The sequence below is a fragment of the Musca domestica genome, unplaced genomic scaffold (genome assembly GCF_030504385.1).
Source record: "Musca domestica strain aabys unplaced genomic scaffold, Musca_domestica.polishedcontigs.V.1.1 50, whole genome shotgun sequence".
NCBI lineage: Eukaryota > Metazoa > Arthropoda > Insecta > Diptera > Muscidae > Musca > Musca domestica.
Window position 1 is genome coordinate 6825705 of NW_026712347.1, and position 20308 is coordinate 6846012.

Here is a 20308-nt window from a genome sequence, read left to right on the forward strand (position 1 = left end):
GTTTTCTATTTTTTGAAAAACTTTAACACGTCTTTTATTCATCGAAAGCCTGCTCGACCTTTTGAAGTAGTCTATGCTGAAAAACCTTCCATATATAGAACATCTATTGTAGGTTATGTATGTAATAGACCTATTATATGTAATCTTTTTTATATGTACTTCTATCTATAGAAGACAATAAGTTGATTAAATTCTTTCAATAGGTGACCTTTACAGATCTCCTATCTATGGAAGACCTGTATGTTTTTTACCCCTTGATGATATGTATCCTTGTAGAAGTTGTTTTTTTAGGTTTTCTATCTAAAGTAGATATTTTCTGTGGAAGCTCTTAAGGAGAACCCGGCAACCTTGTGCTTGATTGTGTTTTACAATCTTTAATAAATCTTAAAAAATCAATAATAAAAATTCATTCTGCTCATAAATTTTTGTTGTATTTTTATTTAAAAAAAATCTCTTTTTTTCACAATATAAAAATACATTTTACAATTACAAATTCCTTTTACACTTGATTCAAGTTCAGTTTCCTTCCGGTCGGTCTAACTTACTGTTTTGAAAGCAATAGAAAATCTGTAATTGCATTGTGTTTTTTGCTCTTTCAAAGCCAATCGGCGGTGTTAAGCGATTGTTAGATTGTATGTATCCTTGTCGATGTTTTTGATGACATGGATAATAGTATAATTGTGCTCTTGCTGTTCGTATACAATATTCGTTTGTCTGTTATGTTGTTATTTTTATTATTGTTGTTGTTGTTGCAAAATTTTGTGTTTAAGGGTCCAAAGTAAAGTTTTGAGTCTTTTTATACTCAATACTCTTCGGGTTTTCATATGGTTTTAAAGTCTGATCAGTTTTTTTGCTGTTGTTATTTTGGCAATATAAATGAGAAGATGAAAATTGTGAATGGTTTTCATTGTTGTGGGTTATTTTGGTATTGTATTGGGAGTGTGGTGAAACGAGCTTTTTATAGCTGTTAGCTGGTTGTTTGATTTTTCTTTTTTTTTTTTGTTTGTTTGTTTGGAGTGGTTTCCTGTTTGGGTGAAAGTTTTAAATGTATATTTTTGCTGCTGCTGTTGTTCAAGCACAGCACTTCAACCTAACCTAATTTAAGTTTATAATCTTAGATCTAAAACATGTTAATATCTAAACGAGAGTTTCATTGCATCCTTACATCTAATTTAAATATCCTTAGGATTAAGATCTTGTTGCATATCTGTGAGTGTAAGTAAATAAAAATTGAGAGAAAATAATATTATTTTTGTTGCATGCAAACTACAAACTACCACAACGCAAAATTGTGTTGTTAGCTACCAACAAAAAATCTATTGTCAAGAAAATCCATGGTATCCCTTGTCCGATGCCATGGATTTCGCATAAAGTATCGAAAATCGTTAAGCCATTATGCCATAGCCAATGGGTCAGAATTGGGTTTTGGTTAAGGTCCACATTTAACATAGAGAACAGATACAAAACATAGCCAGTTGTGATTTCCATTAGCCCCAATAAATGGAAATCACCTACTACATTGACAAATATGTAGGTATTTGTGTGTGTGATACATGTGGTATAATGCTTTAATAGTCCATGCCATTAAGAAAAAAATTAAAAATAATTAAAAAAGATAAAATTAAAAAACAAAACAAAAAAATGGTTAAACAAAAATGTTAGTTTTTTATATAGTTTTGTTTATTATTAATAATATATATGTAATTATTATTGTTATCTTTATGATGTATGCTTCATATTATTTTATTATTATTATTACAAAAAAAGAAAGGAACAAAGTGTTAAGTGTAAAACAATACAGTTGTTGTTGTTGTTGATGTTAAATTGTATATTGTTGTTGGTGTTGTTTTGATTTTTAGTTAGTGTTGGTTTTTCATATAAATGTTTTTGTTTTTCTTTCGCTATATCCCCGCTGGTGTTGTTGGTGCTTTGCAAGAGAAATTGAAATTTTGTTTAGACTTCAGTTTGTGGTCTCTTTTCAATCCAGGCCTTAATGGGTTCCAAGGCATTGACACTATCGACGACGCCACGTAATGCTGGGTATTGTTCCAAAATATCACGCTTCACCATGTAGTTCATGTAATCCAAAATGCCGGCAAAGTAGACATCGGCCCAGGTTAACTAAAATCGAAAAAAATATATATTTTTAATTAGTTACAAAATTGAAAACACAATTGTGAATAAAAATTTGCAATATTTATAAACATGAATTCAAATAAATTGGTTTGCGAAAGGGAATGTTAGATGGTGAAAGGGATTTTTTGTACAGATTCTGTAAATCATTTTTGTTAAGGAGAAATTGTATTATATGGGTGGTCTCCTATTTGTAGAAACTCTATAGATCATCTGCTCACAGAATATATGAAATATTTCTTTCATCAATAAAAGATCTGTGGAAACTTTTTCTTATAGAAAAAGAAAAGACCATCTAGAGAATTATCCTTCTCTGAATCGATTTCCACTTAATTTGTTGAGGCATTTATGCCTTTTCAGTTCGGTCATATAATACCCGTTTGGTGCACAATTAGCTTGAAATCAGAAGGAGATATATATGGGAGCTATAGCCAAATCTGAACCGATATCCATAAAATATGTCGAAGACAGTTCTGAGCTGTATTTCATATATTTCCCAAAATATCGTAGTTACGGAGTGTATATTACGGTTGTGGAGGATAAAAATAACAAATCGGATGAACAATATACAGGGTGAGATAAAAAACTGCAAACTTTTTTAAATTTTCTTGAATGAAGCAAAAAATGTCGGAAATAGAACCAACATTTAGAATAAGTTTAGATTTGTTCGAATTGGTCACCTTTGGCACGAATTATGGCCTTCAAACGGCCAATAAAACCGTCACGAGCTGCCGAGCGAATGTTGCTCTGCGGTATTTTGGTCCATTCCCGGCAAAGAGCTTGCTTGAGGTGATCGATACTTTGGCATTTTTTGGTGCCAACCTTGCTTTTCAAATATTCCAGACACAATAGTCCAACGGATTGGTGGCCATTGTGTGCTGGAAATAGAGCGGGGAACCTCATTTTGTAACCATTCTTGGGTGGCGCGTGCTGAGTGCGATGATGCTGAGTCCTGTTGGAATGTCCATGGCCTGCGACCAAAATGTTTGGCCGGCGCTTGAGTTCTGGTGGCCAACCGAAGGTGCACATTTTCAGCTGACCTCTTTGGCAAGTAATCACGATCATTTTGATTGTTTACAAACTGCTGGACAACAAATGTTTTCTCATCGGAGAAAACCAAATTCAGCAGATCACCACTTTCGGCCAAGCGAAGAACTCTTTAGCTTTTTTGAGTCTATTTTCTTTCTGTTGCTGTGTAAGCTCTTGCACTTTTTGGAATTTAAATGACTTTACCCCGAGCTCTTTTTTCAATATTTGCCGAATAGAATACTGCGATACGTTCTGTTCACGTGCCATTTTTCGGAAAGAAATCACACTATCACGCTTGAATTCCAGCACAAATAATTTTTTTTTCTGGAAAATTCTCACCAAAATACTTTTGTATGCTTGTAAGCAGTATAATGAGCTGTCACTGGAATAATTTTAACAGCTGTCGGACAAGTGGCTTATAAATGACAGCAGTTGGAAGTTGGTTGCAGTTTTTTCATCTCACCCTGTATATGGGAGCTATATCTAAAGTTTGACCGATTATCTCCAATTTCAATAGGATTCGTGCTTTCAATGACTTGTGCAAAATTCTATCGGGATCGGGCAATAAATGCGTTCTCTACATTCTTTACCAATTCTTAGGGAACGACTCCATACCAGACCTTAATCAGACCATGGTAAATGATATAAGGCAGTTAAGAAATTTCATAAAGGCAACTGAATTTCAAATATAACAGACTGTAAACTGCCCGTTTTCTTCAAAAAACCATTAGTCTAGAACGCACAACAGGCCTATACTGGCTTAAGTGTAAGCCCAACACGGTATGCGGCTCTTTTCAACCTAACCTAACCTTTCTTTACAAAATACTTGGACGGAGGGACGAACGGACATGCACAAATCAACTCAGAATATGATTCTATGCAGATCACCAAAAGCAATTATGGGTCTATCTCGTTTCTATTTGCCTGTCACAAACAAATGCAAAAATACATAATACCCTGGCCACCTTGTGATGTAGGGTAAACAAATAAGAGACTAAATTGAACCTAGATCACATTAAGCTGTCGGTCTATTAATAGAAAAACTGCAGAAGAAGACCTGAGAAGTTGTTTTATCTGAGGAATATCCGCAAAAGTAATACTATATGTAAACTATCTGTAGAAGTTGTTCCATCTAAAAATATCTTTTGAAAAGCGTTTTCTTTTCACCAACAAATTTCTGATACTTAGTCTTTATTTAAGAAGAAAAATAATTATCTAGATCATTGCACTTATATCAGATTGTACTTCTAAGCCTGGAACAACACATTTAAAATTTTGCCTTTCCTTGTCCTTCAGTTTGCTAAATTTGTATAATGCGCCTTAAAGTATGCTTTATATAATATGATATGTTCTTTCCTTTAATTCCTTAAGACTTTTAATTTATAATTTTCCAAACCCTAACTAAGCTGATCGATCACTCACCTTGTTCAATGCCAAATGACCATCGTTATCCTTGACGGTTTGTTCCAATTTCTCCAAATAGAATGGAATGACTTCATTGTTAAGGGTGACCAATTTCTTCTCCTTGATTTCATCCTCGGGTTCGTAGGAAACGACTGCAATTTCTATATATTAAAATACAAAGATTAATCAAACAACATAGACATGCAACTGCACACATTGTTCGCTACTTAGACGGAAATCATTGATGGTATCGACAACAATATCAACTTGTAGATCTTCCCAGGGTGTGGCACCGCACAAGCCCACAGTTTTCGCCAAGAAACGGGCCATTGAAATGCTCTGATGAACACGCTTGCCGTTAACCTCCAAAACGGGCATTTGACCCATGGGCATGGCTATAAAAATTAACGGACGTAGGAAAAGTTCAATTGCATCAAAATGGAACAAAATGTGCGGAACTTACTTGGCTTCAATGCTGGCCACTCATCGCGAGTTACACGAACATCCTCGTATTCAATGCCACCATAGGCGAAGAGATAACGCAATGGCTCGGCCAAGGCTTTGACATTGAAATAGAATAGAGTGTAGGTGTTCTTAACGGGTTCAGCTGGTGGGGCTTCGCCTTCAGCTGGTGGTGGTGCCTCGCCTTCGGCGGGTGCTGCTGGTGCCTCACCTTCGGCGGGTGGTGCAGCTGGTGCTTCATCGGCCATGTTTTATGTCTTAAATGAAAAACAATCAAAGAAGAAATTTTTTAATTTATATTTATTAAAAAAAATCATCAGGGCCTTCTGTTTATTTTTGACAAATTTTGAAATACACTTTTCTCTGAGGAGTTCTTGTTTTTAATCCACTTGTTATCATAATTAGGACAACAGGTGTTATAAAAATACTTTTGATAAATGAGTTAATTTTAATATGTATGTAGCCATCTCAATTTGGAAATCATTACGCTTTTTATTAATAAGATAAAAAACATATTGTCATGGTCTTTAAGATAGCATCTTATGTTATTGATCAATGGACGCACATGATATTTTCAAGTGCTATAGGTATAAAGTAAATAGCGGTAATATACCCGAAACGTCACGATGTAAAATAATATATTTTCCTTTAAGTTGTAAACAATAGACTTACATTTTTTAAAGACCAGACCAAAAGACGATCCACTAAATCTAGATGTTTTGAGATGTGGTTGTGTATACTATTGTCTAAAAATCTATGATTTTTAAAACTAAAAAATAATTGTGAAAAGTCGAATTCATTTTCACAGCAGAAAAAAATTTATAACGACTTTGAGACTTTTCAACACCAAAAGTCGAGTAGTCGAAAGTCGACTTACTTATCCCTACAGGGAGAGAAGAAAAAACTGCAACCAACTTCAGACTGCTGTCATTTCTAAGCCACTCGTCTTAAAATTACAGTGACAACTCATTATATTGTTTACAAGTGAACAAAAGCATTTTGGTGAGAATTTTCCAGAAAATAAGTTATTCGTGATGGAATTCAAGCGTGATAGTGTGATTTCTTTATATTTGGCTGGAAAACCACAAATGGCTATCGTTAGAGCACTCCAGCATTTAAATGTGAATAAATCTTTTGTGTCTCGTACCGTGACACTGGTAGCGTTGCCAGACGTCAAGCAAGTGGACGGAAGAAAACAGCAACGTCAGCGGAAATGGTTCGAAAAGTAAAGAAGCGACTTGGTCGAAATCCGCGTCACAGTGTTCGAAAATGGCTTGTGAGCTAAACATATCGCAATATTCGATTCGCAAATATTGAAAAATGAGCTCGGGGTAAAGCCATTGAAATTCCTAAAAGTGCAAGAACTTACACCACAACAGAAAGAAAATAGACTCAAAAGATCTGAAGAGTTCCTTCGCTTGGCCGAAAGTGGTGAACTGCCTGTTTTCTCCGATGATAAAATATTCGTTGTCCAGCAGTTTGTAACCAAACGAAATGATCGTGTTTACTTGCCAAAAAGGTCAGCTGAAAATGTGCACCTTCGGTTGGCCACCTGAACTCAAGCGCCCGCCATGGTGATGGTGTGGGACGCCATAACAGCCAATGGTCGCTCTCCGCTCGTGTTAATCGACCGTGGCATCAGAATAAATTCCGAAGTTTATCGCGAAAATATTCTGAAGGGTGTATTGAAGGCTTTGGGCACGCAAACATTTTGGCCGCAGACCTTGGATATTCCAACAGGTCTCAGCTTCATTGTACTCAGCACGCGCCACCCATGAATGGTTACAAAATTAGGTTCTTCGCTTCATTTTCAGCGCACAATGGCCACCAAAATCTCCGGATACCAATTTGTTGGACTATTGTGTCTGGAGTATTTTGTAAAGCAAGGTTGCCACTAAAAAATACCAAAGTGTCGATCACTTCAAGCAAGCGCTTCGCCGAGAATGGGCCAAAATACCGCAGAGCAACATTCGGTCAGCGTGTGACGGTTTCATTTGGCGTTAGAAGGCCATAATTCGTGCCAAGGGTGACCAATTCGAATAAATCTAAACTTATTCTCAAATTTGATGCTATTTTCGAAATTTTTTGCTTTCATTCAATTACATTAAAAAAAATAAAAATAATGGCGTTTGACTTTGTTGCAGTTTTTTATCTCACTGTACGTATGTAAAAAAGGAACAATTATGCCATTCATTCAAAACGAAAAAAAGAATTTTCCAAAAAATATTCCACTTATCTAGCGTAAATAGTTTTGGAATAAATTTTAAGATTATTTAAAAACGATAAATGAGGTTACCTTGTTAATTCTGTCATGCGTCAAATTGATACTCATAAAGAAGGTTAAGCCGGCAAAAAGCTCTTATGTAAACATACTATTAGACAAAAGCTGTCTCATGGTAGAAGAATACAGATAGATGCATCAACGCTTGGGAACATTGATATGTCAAACAATTTTAAATGTTTTTTCAAATATAAGTAGATTTTACTTGTTTTCTTATACGACCTCATTTGGAGGTTATTATAATACGCGTTTTTTTTAACATTTTTTACAAATTTCAATAATTTTTCGTTCAACATCTTCAATTCCAAACTTGGCTTGACAGTTCATTGTTCCAGCAGCTGTGTCGATGTCTACCTATATTCTTCTACCATGAGATGTCTTAACATTTAATTAAACTACGCCCCCAAAAGCAGCAAGCGCAGTAAACCTCTGTCAATATTCTGGCGACATTTGCTTCAGAAGACTTAGTATAACGGAAATAGTTTTTAATGACGTTTAACTCCTACTTTCATTTTCCAACGGTTGAATGGTTTTGTCTGTACATCTATGTGCATAAATTTGTCTCATGATCCGATTCAAAGAAACCTTGTTGGTCTTCTTCGTCGAGTATTACTTTTGCATGGGTTTTGCTTTTACTGCACCCACAGAAATTCCTGTGAAAATAGCGTCGAGACGAAAACGGTTTCCGATTTACTTATGACAGTGAACACCCATTAACTACACATGTAATGTACGTCATCCGATGTGCTCCACAAAAAGGTGAACACAGTTAGTTATGAATAAATTGGAAGAGAAATTCCAAATACAGATGGCAACTGAAGGGCGTTGTCATGAAAACTGTACCCAGACAGATGCGGCAAACTGTTGCTGTTGCTTGGAAATTGCATGCACACATGAATCACTATTTGCAGTTATTTTTGAATGTCTCTGGATGATTGTTGGGGTTTCTTCTTGTCGTGGAGAGCATACCTACATCTTCATGCCACCACCATTGTTGCATACCACCATTCGGGCGCTGTATGCAACGAGCACGAATCAAGCCAATTAACGTTGCAAATATTTCTATAAGATAAGAATCTCCTAAACGAAAAGACAATTCAAGCAGAAGCAATGGCTCGTCGGGACAACAGCAGAAGAGGAAGAATTGAGAATGAACTTACCAAAAGTGGGTAGTATTTACAATGCCAACAAAAAAGAAAGCTTTTTAGGTGGGTTGACAACAGCAAACCGGTTACCGGCAGCTATTACTGACTGGAGGCCAAAAAGCCGGTAGGGCGATAGCCCGACCTGCCGGCCGGTCGACTCAAGAAGACAACACACAAAAGAAACCGGTCAATATAAGGAATCCAGTTAGTAACAAAACAAGAAAAAATCAATTGAAGGCAACTGAACGCATCGGATTATTTTGTGTAAATTTCATCGACCTTAGAACACTTGGCTGCATTCAAACGGAAAAGACGAGGAGAAATGCATAAAATATCGCAAGAATTATAGGTTATTTGAAAAAAATCATGGTAGAAGAATACATGTAGACGTATTGACGCAGCTGCTGTAACAAGAAACTATCCATCCAATTTTAAAATGGAAAATCATTCAAATGTTTAAAATTTTTTGAAAAACCCATATTATAATAACCTCCGATTGACGTCATATAAGAAAACATATAAAAATCTACTTATATTTGAAAAAATATTTTAATTTTTTTGACAAAATTTGTTTATTCACTTGGCCATATGGATATATAGGATATGTATCATATGATACGGCCAAAACGTGCCTCATCGAAATAACGGTTTAAGACCCTATGCCTCTTTGTACCAAATCCGTTCTAGGACATTTGGAGTCGATCTAGCGATGTCCGTCCTGTCCTTCTGTCTGCCTGGCTGGTGCACACGATAACTCTCGAAGGAAGTATGCGATTTGATCCAAATTTGGTACATCGAAATATTATTATAAAACTTAGATCGAGTTCGAAGATGGGCAATATCAGTCACCTCATTCTGGTACCTCGACATTTAAAAAATATGTTTTTTCTGCACAGAAAGAGAAAGGATGATCCGCTTATCCATGAAGCTCATAAAACGCGAAATTAACATTCGATTCCATTCATATCTGTTACAAAGATGGTAGAGATCGGAACATTCCTTCTGGTACCTCCCCCACAAAGGATCAAAGAATTGAATAACCAAAAAGATAATAAAATCCGAAATAATCAGCCGCCTCTCTTCAAATTACACACATCCTTTTATTATTACTAACACAAGATCTGCTGTGAAGATGGAATCTATCGGCCCACTCCTTTTGATGCATTCCTCACAAAGGGTTCAAAATTTTAAATATCAGTGAAGCTAATAAAACGCGAAATTATTATTAGATTCCATTCAGATTTGGCACATCGCAATATTTCTATCAACACAAGATCTGTTATAAAGATGGTAGAGATCGAAACATTTTTTCTGGTACCTCCCCCACAAAGGGTCAAAAATTTGAACAACCAAAAGGATTATAAATCCGAAATAAGCATCAAACTCTCTTCAAATTTCACACATCCAACGCAAAATCTATTGTGAAGTTGATAGATATCTGCTAACCCCTTCTGGTACCTCGCCCACAAAGGGCCACAATTTCCAATACTTATATCTGTCATAATTTGCTATATCTTAATATTTCTCTTAACCAGAAATCTGATATGAATATGTAATTCATCGGAACTTATGATTTCGTATAAAATTGGATATAAATATTCGATTTCCTTTAACATTTACCCATGCCTCCATGTATTAGATGAAGTAGAACATTTCGGTTTTCTCTTTATGGTATCGGAAAAAAACCAAAACTTCTAGATTCTTGCAGGATCTGGAAAAGACCAAATACTGATCATTTTTTTTTAATTTGGTCTTCCTTTAAATTTACAGATTTGTCTAGTTATTCTCATTTACAAGAGCTTTCATGGGTTTATCTTCGATTGTGGTTTATCACATTAATATAACATCATGATCATCGTCATTATCATCCAACAAATAGAGATCTTGGCGCTTTATTTATTGATTGTCAACATTTGTTGCATTTAGTTGGCCATTTGCCCACTGAGTCAAATCGAATTTAAATGTTTGTTTTTTTGTTGTTTAAATAAATCAATTGTTCTTGTTTTTTTTCTAATATTGGAGCTTTTCTTCTTTTGAAATCTCAAATTGCATCGAATTGTTGTTTACCCACATCCCCTCACTCAAACTAATCGACGAAATTGTCTCCCATTGCTTGTTGCACTGCAAAAAAAAAAAAAAAAAAAAACAATTTTGTCATGCATTTGTTTGCAGTTTTGTTTAGAGAAGTCCATACCTTTTTCGAATTTATTTCAATTAATTGTTTAATTTATTTTTAGTTCCAACTATTAAATTTAGTAGAATTGTGTGAGTGTGTGTGTTTGAATGCAATTTATGCAAATTTCATTGTATTTAAATTCAATTCTTTGCCTTTCTTTAATTTCATTTGTAGACAGACAACCATCCAATTAAATCTAATCAAGGTTAAAGAATTGACATTTTGTGCCTTTGCAGTGGCCAAATAAGTAAATGATGAACTATCAGCTCTCTCTCTCTCCTATGACATGGAAAGTAATCAACGGTTAATTGTTGAAAAGAGGGGGACGGGGAAGGAGTGCATAAATATCTCAGAAATTTAAAGAGAAAATCACATAAATAAAATGATGTGGAGTTTGACATTTTATTGTTCAACAGACAGATCATAGTAGGGAATATAGTTATGCTCCTTACGATGATACAAGGTACTTAAATTGACTTATATAAAACAGAGACTCATTTTGTTTTGTGGTACGATTAATAACTACTTTTTACATTTCAATTAAACACCTGTTGTGTTCCCATCCCTTTCTTAAGGTTAAGACAACTAAAAGTGAGAATTAGTAAATCTCTCTCAGAGAGAACTGCTTTATCAGAAAGTAAGGGAACGAACAAATAATCTAGTAAAAATGTCAAAATCTATGGCAATCCTTTAAAATAAACATGCCAGCCAATCAGAAGTTGGCAAAACGGCCACATTTGTCTTGAAGAAGTAGAAAAAGAGAAGCCCGTATTTTTATGCGTTCTCTCTCTTTTTCAGTAAGTGTTACAACTTTTTTGTGTTTTTAGGAAAAAAAAAATTATAAAATAGTAGAATATGTTACTATTGCTCTGCTCCAGAACATGATAGAAGAATGCAGGTCAATATTTTTTTAAAAAATAAATAGATTTTTATAAGTTTTCTTATACGACGCCAATAGGAGGTTGTTATGATATGCATTTTTCAACAATTTTAGCGAATTTAAATATTTTTTCATTCAAAATTTTCAATTTCAAAATTGATTTGACAGTTCATTGTCCAAGTAATTGTGTCGATGCGACTACCTATATTCTTCTACCATGGCTCCAGAACATGCAAAAATTTACCAGTTTTGTCATTTTTTACAATATCATAAATGAAAAATCGGTTATCGTCGTAAAAATTTCCACATTCGTGCAGTTCTGGAACAGACCAAATATCAAAGTACATGTATTCTGGAACAGAGCAGTTGTGGGATTGGGATTTCGTCGCCAACTTTCCTACAATTTTCGTAAATTACCGAAATTATAAGCATTTTAGTTTTACCGACTTTTGTCGTTAACTCAAAAACTTGGAGAATTCCACTACAGGTTTTGAAACATAACTTTCATCAACAGATTTATACTATGTTCACATGGCACGAAAATCGCTCTTTATTCGTTGTTTGACCCGTAATTATTAAATATCTACTACTTTATTCTCCATTTTCTCCTCTTCGAACATTCCTTATATATCGAAATAATAAAAAAGGCATTTAAAAATAAAGGCCATTTGAGAAATACAATACTGTGGAAATACCAATGCAATAACTCTTTGAAAGACACTTATTTCTTCTATTCATTTAAGTGCGTAAAAAAACAGTAAAGAACGTCCAAAAGTCGGTCGGTTCCGACTTTATGATACCCTACACCCCTTTGCATATTTAGTAGAATAGTATGGATGAATAGTATATATGGGAGCTATAGCTATATCTGAACTGATTTTCGCCAAATTTGACACACTTGTTTCTCCACTCAATTTGGTCGTAAGTGCCAAATTCCATACAACTTGGTGCACAATAGAAGGCAAATCGGGCGAAAATATATATGGGAGCAATATTCAAATCTGAACCGATCACTATAAAATTTGGAAAGGTATTTCTGTGCTGTATTTGGTATACAGGGTGAGATGAAAAAACTGCAACCAACTTCAGACTACTATCATTTCTAAGCCACTCGTCGACAGCTGTTAAAATTATTCTAGTGACAGCTCATAATATTCTTTACAAGCGTACAGCGTGGTGAGAATTTTCCCGAAAAAAAGTTATTCGTGATGGAGTTCAAACGTGATTTCTTTATATTTGGCTGGAAACCACAAGTGGCAATCGTTAGAGCACTCCAGCATTTAAATGTGAATAAATCTTTTGTGGCTCGTACCATCGCTCGTTACCGTGATAATGGTAGCGTAGCCCGACGTCAAGGAAGCGGTCGGAAGAAAACAGCAACATCAGCAGAAATGGTTCGAAAAGTAAAGTAACAGTACGTTTACATATAAATGTGTTAACCCACAGGATTTGGATTAAAATTGTCATATCCATTACTTATACTTCAAATAAATACTCTTGAATAGGTTAACCCTGCAAAAAGTTCTAATGTAAACATAGCATAAAGATCGAAACCCGCTTTGCAGTGGCCGAAAAATGGCTCGTGCGCTGAACACATCGCAATATTCCATTCGACAAATATTGAAAAATGAGCTCGGGCTAAAGCCATTGAAATTCCAAAAAGTGCTGGAACTTACACCGCGGCAGAAAGAAAATAGACTCAAAAGTGCTAAAGAGTTGCTTCTCTTGGCCGAATGTGGTGAACTGCCGAATTTGGTTTTCTCCTATGAGAAAACATTCTTTGTCCAACAGTTTGTAAACAAAGAAAATTATCGAGTTTAGTTAACATTCGGTTGGCCACTAGAACTCAAGCGTCGGCCATGGTGATGGTGTGGGCCACCATAACAGCCGATGGTCGCTCTCCGATCATATTAATCGACCGTGGCATTAGAATAAATGCCGAATATTAATATTAAAATGTTCTGGAGGGTGTATTAAAGCCTTGGACATTCCAACAGGACTCAGCACCATCGCTCTCAGCACGCGCTACCGAAGAATGGTTACAAAATGAGATTCCTCGCTTCATTTCCAGCGCACAATGGCCACCAAAATCTCCGGATACCAATCCGTTGGACTATTGTGTGTGGAGTATTTTGGAAAGCAAAGGTTGGCACTAAAAATACCAAAGTGTCGATCACCTCAAGCAAGCGTTTCGACGGGAATGGGTCAAAATACCACAGAGCAACATTCGGGCAGCGTGTGAGGGTTTTATTGGCCGTTTCAAGGCCATAATTCGTGCCAAAGGTGACCAATTCGAACAAATCTGAACTTTTTCTGCTTAAAACATTCTTTGCTTTAATTCGAAAAAATTGAAAAAAATGTAAAAATTATGGCGTACCTCACCCTGTACATAAAACGTTGTTTGAATAAATTAGCATTGGACCAAAATCGATCTAAGACAACCTAAAACTCCTTTGATCCTCTACAAACAAGCCAGTCCATGACTTCAGCTACTCAAAAAAGTGTTTTATGTATTCCTACCTTTACTGAAATTGAATATTCTCCGCATTGTACCAGAAAGATCAAAAATGCTCAAGGCTTGTTTACCTATAATAAAACCAGTGGATTTCACCTATCCATTAAGCCAGTCGATTTATTTTGGCTTATAGCAATGGAATTGATGGTTTAAATCTATTGGATTTGTTATGCATGTGTGGCGCTTTGATTTGTTTAATTTGACATGTAATAACGTAGAAGTATCGAAAGTAACGAATGTAATTGAAATTCAATTCCAGATTTGATTTTGATAAATTCCATTCTCTGAAAATGAAATCTCTAGATCACCATTATTTCCACAAAAAAAGAACAAAAAATCAAACTAAGGGTGCAAGTACATAAGAAGCTTGAGGTCATGGCTAGGCATATTTTATGACATTTTAAAAAGGGATTACAGAGACGCACTAAAATCCTGCCGTCGTTTGCCATTATAAATTGACATAAATACTCCTAGCCATGACTTCAAGCTTTTTATGTACTTGCACCTTAAAATAACGTAAATTACACAACAACGTTTCAATTTTTGTCGAAAAATCCCCAAACGCCAACGAAATTCTATAAAAACCGGGTCAAGGATTCCCCATTTTTAAACTTTGAGAAAATCTATTTTTGCACAAAACTTCCACGTTATCACAACGAAATTCAAATAGTTTTATTTACCTTTTTTAGTTTGGAGCAAGCCACGTTCTTATCGCTTACTATAACACAGAGTTCGCACCGATGTGTTATGATGTACTACTAAAAATAAGCGTAATTTATAATCCTAATCTTGAAACAAAAACAATTGTTTAATACAAAATCGTTGTAAATATTTCCGTTTTGTTTTTATTTATTTTTTTTTGTTGGCTAAATAAAATTCATTATCAAAAAGATCCACGAACCTGCACCGATTGATCGTCACTGATCGACAAATGTGCCGCATTACGAAATTTTGTAATCAGATAATACCGCTGCATTGATTACGTTTGAAATTCGGGCAATCGAATCGAATTTTTCGAAATTCCATTCTATTTTTATCGAGTTGTTGTTGTTCAATTGATTTGCATTACTTTTTTTCTTGTAATTGTTGTTGGGTGTATTCTAACATTTTTTTAGGTTACAAATAAAATTCAATAAAAGAAAATAAAATAATTTTGAAAAGAAATAAACTTTCGCTGGCAAATAAAGTTTTTGTTAATGTCTTTCCTTTCTTCGATTGATGTTCATTGTCATTTAATGTTTTCGAAATATATCCACTTTTCATCGATTACATCACATTTCGAAAAAAATTGTCACTGTGATTTTGAAATTGTTTCAATATGAAATTTCATAAATATTCTTTGTGCACATTATTTCTATTCATCTTTCACATTTCACAATTATTTAATATTTTTTTTATTTCGAGTTCATTTAACTGTTTCAGTTTTTTTTCTCAAAATTTCTTTTCAATTCTTACCTTTACAAAAAATTAATTTAAAAATTCAAATATTTAAGTTCTAGTTCACTACCGATTTCGTTGAGTTCGTATTTTTATGCCTCTGAAGCCTGTTACACAGCTGAACCTTTGAGTGTAACTGAGCAGACTACATTGGCGTTATGTTCAACTTAAGGTTTATATACGAGCCGAACCTTGCCAGTACAACAACGTATGGTGGTGTATTTGCCGCATCGTATCTTCGTTTGTGGTGAGTTATGGGCGTTGTTGCTGCATTCAAGTGAGTAGATAAACACAATTGCCGTGTACTCGCAAAAGGTTCGTAATGCCATGGATGGGAAGTTTGAATGTCTGAAAAAAACCTGCAGGGCCAGGTGGATGTGAGAGTAAAGTTGTACTTCAGAACATAAAGTTTTTTACTACAATAACCGATTTTTCCTTTGTGATATCAAAAAATAAAAAAGCAAAACTAGTGGAATGTTGAAGGTTATGGAAAAGTGTAAAAATCTGTTGCGTATGACCTGGAAATTTATTTTATCTTTAAAAAACCTGCAGCAATTCTCCAAAGTCCTAGTTTGCTTCTGGAAAATAAAAAAGAGAACCGGACGCGAAAAGTGGAGGGCTCATATCCAAAATGCCAATGTGTGCCAGCTACGAATTTTATTAGAGCGAAAATGCAACTCTTTAGAATTTGTAGGGATCTGTAGGTTCGTTTAAAGTAAAAGCAAATAAACGTAGGAAAATCCGCAAAAATATAGGAAAAGAGGGAAAATTGGCATCGTTTCAGCCCCATAATAGGTGTAACGTAACAAAGTCAAACGCCTTTTTTTAAACTTTATTGAATGAAAGCAAAAAATGTCGGAAATAGCATCAAATTTTAGAATAAGTTTAGATTTGTTCGAAGTGGACACCTTTGGCACGTATTATGGCCTGCGGCCAATGAAACCGTCACATGCTGTCCGAATGTTGCTCTGCGGTATTTTGGCTCATTCCCGGCGAAGCGCTTGCATGAGGTGATCGACACTTTGGTATTTTTTAGTGCCAACCTTGCTTTCCAAAATACTCCAGACACAATAGTCCAACGGATTGGTATCTGGAGATTTTGGTGTCTATTGTGCGCTGGAAATGAAGCAAGGAACCTCATTTTGTAACCATTCTTGGGTGGCGCGTGCTGAGTGCGATGGTGCTGAGTCCTGTTGGAATGTCCAAGGTCTGAAGCCAAAATGTTTGCGTGCCCAAGGCTTTAATACACCCTCCAGATTATGTTCGCGATAATGTTCGGCATTTATTCTGATGCCACGGTCGATTAATACGAGCGGAGATCGACCTTTGGCTGTTATGGCGGTCCACACCATCATCATAGCTACGCTACCAGTATCACGGTAACGAGCGATGGTATGAGACACAAAAGATTTATTCACATTTAAATGCTGGAGTGGTCTAACGATTGAAATCACGATCAAACTATCACGCTTGAATTCCATCACGAATATTTTTTCTGGAAAATTATCACCATAATGCTTTTGCACGATAGTAAACAATATAATGAGCTGTCACGAGAATAATTTTAATAGTTGTCGGACGAGTGGCTTAGAAATGACAGCAGTCTGAAGTTGGTTGCAGTTTTTTCATATACTTTTATTGATATATCCATGGTACAATAAAAAGGTAAGGTAGAGCCATGGTAGAAAAATACAGGTAGATGCATCAACGCTTAGGAACATTGGTATGTCAAAAATTTTGGACTGTTTTTTCAAAAATAAGTAGATTTGTATATGTTTTCTTATACGAAGACAACCGGAGATTATTATGATATTCGTTTTTCAACAATTTTTACGAATTTGAATAACTTTTCATTAAAAATTATCAATTATATACCCTCCACCATACTATGGAGGGTATATTAACTTTGTCATTCCGTTTGTAACTCCTCGAAATACTCATGTCAGGCCCAACAAAGTATATATATTCTTGATCTGCGTAAAATTCTAAGTCGATTTAGAGATGTCCGTCTGTCTGTCTGTCTGTTGTAATCACGCTATCTTTCGAATGAATTAAGATAGATGGCTAAAATTTTGCACACATGTTTATTTTTCCAGTAGGCAGGTTAAGTTCGTAAATGGGTCATGTAGGTCCACGTTTTCATATAGCCCACATATAACGGTACCTCCCTATATTCGGTATTTTGATGATTTTGGGGACATTTTTCACTGGCATAGTTTCAAATTTGGTATTTGAAGTTCAAAATGGATACTACATCCTAAGACAGAAAATTGTCTGTGCAGGTCCACGTCTTCGTATAGCCCCCATATATCAGTACCTCCCTATATTCGGTATTTTCATGATTTTAGTGACATTATTCACCGGAATTGTTTGAAAATTGGTATTTGAAGTTCGTAATGAATACTACAGTCTAAGATAGAAAATTGTCTGTGCAAGTCCATGTCTTCGTATAGCCCCCATATAACGGTACCTCCTGATATTCGGTATTTTGGTGATTTTAACGACATTATTCACGGGAATTGTTTCAAATTTGGTACTTGAAGCCCAAAATGGATACTACACCCTAAGACAGAAAATTGTCTGTGCAGGTCCACGACTTCGTATAGCCCCCATATAACTGTACCTCCCTATATTCGGTATTTTGATGATTTTAGCGACATTAGTCACCGGAATTGTTTCAAAATTGGTGTTTGAAGTTCGTAATGAATACTACAGTCTGTGACAGAAAATTGTCTGTGCGGGTCCAGGTCTTCGTATAGGCCCCATATATCAGTACCTCCCCATATTCGGTATTTTGACGATTTTAGGTACAATACCCACCGAAATTGTTTGAAATGTGGTATTTGAAGTTCGTAATGGATGCTACAGCCTGTGACAAAAAAATTGTCTATGCTGGTCCAGGTCTTTGCACAGCTCCAATTTAACGGCACCTCCTTATATACGATATTTTGGTGATTATAGCTACATTATTCACCGCTTATGACAAACAATGCCTATGTATGTCCACGTCGTATAGACCCCAATATAACGGCTATATTCGGTATTTTTAAAATTTTAACAGAATTTTTTAAGGATTTTATTTTTTAAAAATTTCCAAATTCGTTGCAAATGGTGGAGGGTATTAAAAGTTCGGCACGGCCGAACTTAGTGCTTTTTAACTTGTCAATTTTAAATTTAGTTTGACAGTTCATGGTCCCAGCAGCTGTGTCGATGCGACTACCTGAATTCTTCTACCATGGGTAGAGCTAACAGCTGATTACAATTTTTTCTAAGTGTGCCAGACTTCTGCCAATTTTATGTATGTATTTATTGTTTTGAAAAATAAAAAAAATATTTTCAAAACCAATGATTGGAAGACACGTACATTGCAAATCGCGCATTAAAGGTATTAACCGGTTTAGCGATGAAATGAAAGATTGAACAGTCTGGATCATATTTTTGAGAGAAAATCCAGGCATTTTATTCATTTTTCGCGCTATTTAACTCGTTTTAAAAATGAGTAAAAATATGAAAGAAAGGAAAAATAATTTGAATTGATCTGACAGGAAGCGGGCATAGCCCCAGGGCTGTATTTCTGTAGTTTTACGAAGCTGTTCTACCTCCTTATTGTATCATGGATATATCAAAATTAAATAATGATGTGATAAAAAGACCTGTAATATATAGTATGTTTTCATTAGAGCTGTTTCTCGGGTTAACCTCCTTTGTGAGGATTTATTTGGCGTATATGCAAAGGAATTGACAATTACTACATCCAGTAAACTTTAAATGAAAACCACTGGACTTAGGATATGACGTATACACAATTGGATTTATCCTTGGAATTCATTGGTTATAATAAATTACCATACAAAAATATATCTTTCCAGATTGGATATTTTTTTAAATCTGGTACAGAAGCTACATACTAATCATGGTAGAAGGATAAAGCTAGTTGCATCGACACAGCTGCTGGGACAATGAACTGTCCAACTAATTTTGGTATTGAAATTTTTGAATGAAAAATGATTCAATTTTGATACATATTGTGTAAAAAAAATAATATGTCAAACTCCGATTGGAGTCGTATAGGAAATATACAAATTTAAATTTTTTTTAATAACATTTAAAATTTTTTGACATTTTTTTTCTACCATTATATTAATATTATCCAACGCTGTTTTCGCACTTAAAACTTCATTAGATTTTAAGCAATAGGGAAAATTTCAAAGGCGTTGTTAAAACCAAACAAAACAAAAACATCTCCCATCCCTGCTTTGAAATGCTCGTGCCAAGCCTACGCTACACACTGCTCTTTTTTGTGCTCATTTGGTCGCTTAATGGAGACTAATCGGCTAAGATATGCTATTTAAATAAATTTTAATTATAATTATAAAGTAAATTAAACAATTGTTAGGCATACCTGCGGATCGGGAAATAAATAATTGAAAAGTTATGCAAGTAGTGAGGGTAATCATAAATATAAAGGCCAAATATAAATTATCTACATATATTTTGTTGAATTTCCTATAACATATTTAAGAATCTCATGATCCTCCCATCGATTCTATTTCACCTCCAACCTTACTCAATAGTCAACACGTTGCACACACTTTACACCTCAAAGCGAATGTCTGTCGCTATTAGAGAGTTCGGTGAGTTATTCGAAATCGATTGAATCGATTTCTCTCATGTCTCTTGTCGTTCATTGTTTCGTCTTTACAACGATCACTCGTTCGGTCGTTCGTTCGTTTCAGTTAGCGATGGCGTTGGTGTGTTATGTAGCACAAGTCCAACTAATTTTAACTTTGATGTTTTACTTTTTTTCGACTCTTTTCGATGGATTTTTCTTGTTCTTCGCCTGCTT

General features: G+C 35.1%; 1 protein-coding gene across 3 annotated transcripts; it reads right to left on the minus strand.

Moving 5' to 3' along the window:
• Window positions 1-409: 409 nt before the first annotated feature.
• Window positions 410-15637, minus strand: LOC131805341 (glutathione S-transferase). Of its 3 annotated transcripts, none has more exons than XM_059128437.1 (5): window positions 15481-15637; window positions 5030-5285; window positions 4794-4961; window positions 4585-4727; window positions 410-2121 (listed from the first exon to the last, which is right to left on the minus strand). In XM_059128437.1, exons 2-5 carry the CDS (start codon window positions 5274-5276, stop codon window positions 1954-1956), a joined length of 726 nt encoding a protein of 241 aa, XP_058984420.1. In that variant the 5' UTR covers window positions 5277-5285; window positions 15481-15637; the 3' UTR covers window positions 410-1953. The 3 variants fall into 3 exon arrangements, with proteins under 3 accessions (XP_058984420.1, XP_058984418.1, XP_058984419.1); XM_059128435.1 differs by having other exon boundaries at window positions 4585-4718; window positions 4782-4961; XM_059128436.1 differs by lacking the exon at window positions 15481-15637 and adding an exon at window positions 14706-14727 and having other exon boundaries at window positions 4585-4718; window positions 4782-4961.
• Between the last annotated feature and the right edge of the window lie 4671 nt (window positions 15638-20308).